Here is a 5,922-nt window from a genome sequence, read left to right as displayed (position 1 = left end):
CCGTGGCGGTGTGGCGCCCGCCCGCCCGTCCCCCCGCGCACTTGAGCTGTAGGGCAGATACGTCGTGGTGGCGCCAGTAGTCAGGCAGGATGCCTGGGAGCGAGGGTTGGGCGGGGAGTCCGGCATGTGCGCCGTCGGTCGATGGATCCACCCCTGCCCTCAGGCGGAGGCCGGGGGCGTTGCCCTCCCGCTCGCCCGCAGGCGGCCTGGGCAGCAGGGGCGCTAGGGGCTGCCGCCGAGCCCGGCTGATGGGGGCGGGGGAAAGGCTACGACTCGTGCCTGGCGCCAGTTTAGGGGCTCGCCAGCGGCCTCGGCGGGCAGCCCGTTGGCGCGCGCGGCCGCGGCGGCTGCTGCCCGGGGCGCTCGCATGTCGCCGGCTCGTCCAAGGTGCTCCGCGCGACGCGGCGGGCGCCGTCGAATTTCGCAACAAACGACCAGAAGCGCGAGTTTGGCGGAGAAGTGCAGTGCGGCGTGCGAGCGTGGGGACGTGGCGGCGGGCGCCATCAGGGGCGGCCCCAACCTTGACACCCACCAAGGAAGGTCCAAGTGCCGGGCGCGTTGGGCAGCTTGTAGAGGTCTAGCGTCGCCGCCTTCCACCACCGCGCAGCCAGCAGAACCACCAACGGCGCTATCAGCGCCGCGACGGTCGCCGGGCTGGCCGCGACGGACGCCGCGGCCGCGGAGAGCAGCGCAATGAGCGCCATTTTCACGCCCCGCGTGACCGCCCGGGGGGCGGTTGTAGTACACGCGCCGGGCAGGCCTGTAGCGCCTTCGAGCCGGGCTCGAGCAACGTCGGTTGTAAGGTGGCCCGGACAGGCGTTTGTGCAACGATCGAGCAGCCTGGGTTGAGGTCCAACCGCTGGCGCTGGCCGTTCGAGGCACTACTACACTATGCGATTGGAAAGATATTATCGTATCTGCAAGTCTAAATGTGTTCCGGGCAGTGCGGAGGCCAACCAAGTGGTCGTTGCGCGCTGATAAGCCAGCGCCTATCCTCATTTATTATAAGCAGGAAAGTTTTTTTTCAGATAAGACCGTCTCCGATGAAGATCCAGGTTATCAAAGGCGTTGGCAAGCACCAGTGCCCGTTGAGCTCCCATCCTGCGACGCCGCACCATGCGACCAGCATGGAGTTGGTCGCGAAAGTGGGAACTTCGCCAGAGCGCTCATTAATGACGCAGGTGCAGCTACACTACCATGCCTGGACGACTGCCAACACCACTTGCGCCCGGCTCGTATGTCGTCTCGAGGGGGAGCCCAGGTGTGGGGGGGTTGGGGGGGGGGAGTAGCCGGAGGACCCAACAGCGCGTTATGCCCCTCTGCCAGGCCACGGGCTTTGAAACATTTAAACTGTGCCCTCCAGCTGAACAAGCACGGCGGCAGAGTGGCGCGGCACTCTTGCCTGCTCGGTCCGTGCACAGCGTGTGCGGTACACCACCTTTGTGCCGTCACTCGCTCGCACCACACACAAGCGGTTGGCCACAGAGTTCTGGACCAAGGTGGTGCACCGCAGCATGTGAATCAGATCTAGCCACTGCAATGCACAGTGTGCAGGACTCAGCATGATTGTCCTTGGACCCGCGTTTGACCAGGGCGTTGACCAGCCTGGTTTGCAACCCTGGCCACGGTGCACGGAGCAGGTATGTCGCTGGCGTGGGACTTGCGCTTTGTTGGCATGCGTAGTGTTCTGCGAGTGCGTGTTACGAGCTGTGCTCATTGTACGCGCGAAGCATTTCACACTCTGCACCACGCGTCCACTAGCCAACCGCAACACTTGCTCAGAGGCCGTGACGCGTGCTGGCGACCCGGATTTCGTCGCGGGACCATAATATATCCACAACAGGGTATCTCGGCCGCTGTGAGGCCCCTTTTCCTGCACAGCGTGCCGATCACCACTGCACATTCATGAGCTTCGGGGGCAGCGGCTCGCACGGGGGGTCCATCGCGAGCATGGGTGGAGACGATGAGTCAAGGGTCATGGAGGAGGTGCGCGTTGCCTCCAGATCGCCTTAAGTTGCTGGAGGCCCCGCGGCCCTCACCGGAGCCTTTGTCCGCAGGTGCAAACGACCCTTAGGATGCAGTACGTCCAGGAGTTCTATCAGGTGCGACTAGAGCGCGTCAGTGGAAGCACTGAGTTGCTGCTGCCGCCGCTCCTGCATCGACGTGCCCTCGTGCAGCGGCACTGCTGGCGCGCTGCAGCACGCCACCTCCCTGTGCCCACAGCCTCGCCGCTTGGCACGCCCCCGCACAGACCGTTCGGGACAAGTGCTTCAAGGTCTGTGTGACCAGCCCCGGCAGCAGCCTCAGCAGCGGCGAGCAGAAGTGTCTGTCCAGATGCATGGACCGCTATCAAGACGTGAGTCGATGCGTCCTAGGCAGGGGCGTCCCTGTCACATCCCTGACGTTTGAGCATGTGACAATGCTGCTGTTGGCAGTGTGAATGATTATCAGCTGACGTGATGCAGCAGCTGTAAGCCATGCATAGGTGGCGCCCCACATGACATGAGAACAAACACCCGACAAGCTTTGGCTGCCCCCTTCTCACAGCCACCGCGTGCACAGAGCTCCCGCCACAACCCCCAAACCCCACCCTGATGTCGACTGCGTTCACCCACTCTTCATCACTTTTCCATGCAGGCCACCAACGTGGTGACCAAGGCTATCGTTGGCATGCAGGGAGTGCAGTGACAGGCGCAATTTTGTCGGCCGCAGCCGTGTTTGCTGCCTTCCCTCTCCCGCCCGCAGCGGTGCGCAATCCTTTTCGCGGCTGTCTGCTGTGAAAGGCGCGATTCGAGTCCTTTGGCACTGGCTGCTGTCTTTGGTTGTTTTGTCGCTCTTTTCCCGCTGCAACTCAAGTTTCCACTGCCTGTGTTGTGCAGCATCCCGCCTGCGATAGAGGGCGCCCCGACCGCCTCCAATCGGCGCCCCAGTAGCTTCTTGCACATCACTTGCATTCCTAGAGAGGACGCACGAGTAATCGCATTACGAAGCGCAGCGAGGGGGTGAGGCTCGGCATGCAGCAAGCTGCTCGTGGACAGGACCGAAAGGGCCAGGGATCGCCGCTCGCCGCGTGTCTCAGCAGCGGGCGGACCGTTAGCAGAATCGAATCAGGCGACGCAAATCGGCACACTGGAATTGCAAGCAGGTGCCGGCCTGGAGGTTTGCGCGGCCTCAGGCGAAGGGATTGTACGTGCCGCCCGCGTCGCGCGGCGGGAGGATCGTGCCGGGCCCCCTGCCGGCAGGGAACAGCGCCTCCCCAAATGCAAACAGCCCGCCAGACAATGGGTCCGGCGGCGGCGGCGCCAAGGGATGCTGCTGCTGCTGCTGCTGCAGCTGCTGTGCCTGCTGCTGCTGCTGTGCCTGCAGCTGCTGCTGCAGCTGCTGCTGCTCCGCCAGGTGCTCCAAGAGGCTCAGCCCCGGCGAGCTCGTCCGCGCGGGCCCCCCGTCGCTGTCCGCGGCGCTGGAGCGCCCGCTGCCAAAGCCGCTGCTCACGCGGCGGTGGCGCGAGAGGCCGGGCAGCGCGTTGGAGAACAGGTCGGGGCCCCCGAACATGGCGTAGCTGCCGCTGGTGGTGACGCCGCCGCCGCCGCCGCCGCCGCCGCCGCCCGTGCCGCCAGGCTGCAGCCCGGGCGCGCCGGCCAGCGGGAGCGGCATCATGCTCCCGGAGCCGAGTCGCAGCACCTCAACATGCGCTGCCGGGTGCTCCTGCAGCGGCGGCGGCGCGGCTGCCGCCGTGGCGGCGGCCGCCGAGGACGGGCCGAAGGTTGTGGGACCATGACCAGACACGTTTGAGCGCGGCGTGCCCACCAGGCTGCTGGCGCCGCTGTTTGCCAGGATCGAGCGCCCGCTCCCGCTGCCCGGCCCGCCACGCGCGAGCGCGGCTGGGGCGATCTGCTGCAGGAGAGCCGCTGCGTTGCGCCCCGGCAACTGCTGCTGTTGCTGCAGATGCTGCTGCTGTGGCTGCGGCTGCAGGCCCAGGAGCTGCTGTTGTTGCTGCTGCTGCTGCTGTTGATGCTGCTGCTGCGGTGGTGGCCGCAGCCACAGTTGCTGCTGCTGCTGCTGCTGCTGCTGCTGCTGTCTCGCACGCTCCTCCTCTGCAGCAGTGGAAGCGGCGGCCGCCCTCGCCTCCGCCGCGCGCTTGGACGCCTGCGACATCGCCGAGAGTGCGGCCCGCTCGCTCTCATATGCGCCCGGCGAGAGGATGTGCAGCGCGGTGGCGTGGGCGGTCTGCTCAAGCTCCAGGCTGGCGCGATTCCTAGCCATGATCAGGTCGATGTCGCCCAGCCCCCCGTCGTCCTCCATTGGGACCGGCGCCTGCTGGTGCTGCGGCTGCTGCTGCTGCTGCTGGTGGTGGTGGTGGTGCACGGCAGCCTGCTGCTGGAAATGCGCGGGCTGCAGGGCGGCGGCGGCGGCGTGCAGGTGGGGTGCGCCGAACTGGTCGCCGCCTGCCACGAACGCTGCGACGCCCGCGGCCGCGAGCGCGGTGCCAGGCGACGAGGGCTGTGGGTAGGCAAACAGCTCCTGCGGCTGCTGCTGCTGCTGAGGGAAGGAGTAAGGGTCAAATGCTTGCTGCTGCTGAGGAGCCTGAGGAATCAGCTGCTGCTGCTGCTGCTGTGGCTGCTGATGTACGTATGCGTATGTGTACTGCTGCTGCTGCTGCTGCTGCTGGGTCGATACCGGCAGCGGCAGTGGCGGGGCCCCAACGCCAGCGCTGCCGGCGCCGCCGCCCCTAGCTGCCAGACGAGCAAGCAAGAGGGCTGAGGCGGCGTGAGACTGCTGGAGCTCGTGCTCTGTCGACACCTGAGCCTGCTGCTGCTGCTGCTGCTGCTGCTGCTGCTGCTGCTGCTGCTGCTGCGGCTGATCCTGCCCATCTTGCAGGTGTTGTGGATTGTACCGCTGCTGCTGCTGCCCCAGGCCGCCTGTGGAGGGGACTCCCGCTGCGATCACAACAGACAGCGGTATCGGCCCCAACGTGCGCCGGCTGACAGCCGGCGCTGCGCTACCGCTAGCAGCGGCGGCGCCGGCAGCAGCAGCATCCGTCGCCGCAGGCGCGCCGCCGCCGCCGGGCGCGCCGGGACGTTCTGCCGCGGGAAGGGGCGACGCTGAGCGCGGCGATGTTGCTGCCGCCCCCTGCTGCCGGTGCTGCAGCAGCTGCTGCGGCAAAGGAGGCGGCGGCGCCGCCGCCGCCTGCGCCGCCGCAAGCGCCATCGCGGCACTGGCGTGGTGCGAGGAGGGCGCCGCAGCCGGAGGCGGCGCCGTGGCGGCTGCGGCGGCTGGGCCTGTGTCGCTGGGCGCGCTGCGGCGCAGCTGGGGCCGGAACACAATCACCTCCTCATCCTCTTCCTCGATCTGGTCCTCGCTATCCTCCTCGTATTCCTCAATGCCGTCGTCCTCCAGCGGCTGCTCACGATGCCCCTGCTGCGCCCGCTGCTGTGAGGGCGGGGCGCCTGCAGCGGGAGGCGGCAGCGCGTCAACGTCCATCGCGTCGCCGGCGGGGCTCTGCTGCTGCTGCTGCTGCTGCTGCTGCTGCTGCTGCTGGTACTGCAGCTGCTGCTGCAAGGGCCTTTGCTGCTGCGAGGGCCCCTGCTGCTGCGCCGGCAGCGAGTCAAAGTCGCCGCTGGCAGCCCGCATGAACTTGCGCGCCTCCGCCGCCAGCCGCCGCGCCCCCGCGTCCGCGCCCGCGCCGCCGCCCGCGCGATCTGGCGCGCCGCCAAGCGCGCCGTCGGCCGCCTCCAGCGCCCCCGCGGCCGCGCGGCACTCGTGCAGCATACGGGCCGCCCGCAGCAGCGCCTCCTCGTCGCCGCCGCGCGCCGCGTCGTGCGCATGGCCGACAGCCTGGCCGCGGTGCTTCGAGCGCAGCGGCTCGAAACCCAGCAGCTCAAGCTCCTCTGGCAGAGCGCCGCCCTCAGCACTCGCGTCCTC

At 67.8% G+C, this 5,922-nt stretch overlaps 3 protein-coding genes across 3 annotated transcripts; 1 reads left to right on the top strand and 2 right to left on the bottom strand.

Annotated features, from left to right (window-relative positions):
* Positions 1–532: 532 nt before the first annotated feature.
* On the bottom strand, positions 533–704 carry MNEG_11607 (hypothetical protein; the record flags this gene model as incomplete). The annotated part of the gene is made up of 1 exon (XM_014039923.1): positions 533–704. A coding segment is annotated over one exon (172 nt), but the record flags the coding sequence as incomplete, so codon positions are not given.
* Positions 705–2,075: 1,371 nt separating this feature from the next.
* MNEG_11606 (import inner membrane translocase subunit Tim13) lies at positions 2,076–2,688 on the top strand (the record flags this gene model as incomplete). Its single annotated transcript, XM_014039922.1, has 3 exons — positions 2,076–2,102; positions 2,252–2,356; positions 2,638–2,688. The coding sequence occupies 3 exons, from the start codon at positions 2,076–2,078 to the stop codon at positions 2,686–2,688; spliced, it is 183 nt and encodes a 60-aa protein (XP_013895376.1).
* A 483-nt stretch (positions 2,689–3,171) lies between these two features.
* On the bottom strand, positions 3,172–5,769 carry MNEG_11605 (hypothetical protein; the record flags this gene model as incomplete). Its single annotated transcript, XM_014039921.1, has 1 exon — positions 3,172–5,769. The coding sequence occupies one exon, from the start codon at positions 5,767–5,769 to the stop codon at positions 3,172–3,174; it is 2,598 nt and encodes an 865-aa protein (XP_013895375.1).
* Between the last annotated feature and the right edge of the window lie 153 nt (positions 5,770–5,922).

Source organism: Monoraphidium neglectum (assembly GCF_000611645.1).
Source record: "Monoraphidium neglectum strain SAG 48.87 unplaced genomic scaffold scaffold02825, whole genome shotgun sequence".
Classification (NCBI taxonomy): Eukaryota; Viridiplantae; Chlorophyta; class Chlorophyceae; order Sphaeropleales; family Selenastraceae; genus Monoraphidium; species Monoraphidium neglectum.
The sequence above is the reverse complement of the archived record's forward strand: the minus strand, read 5'-3'. Positions and strand labels throughout refer to the sequence as shown.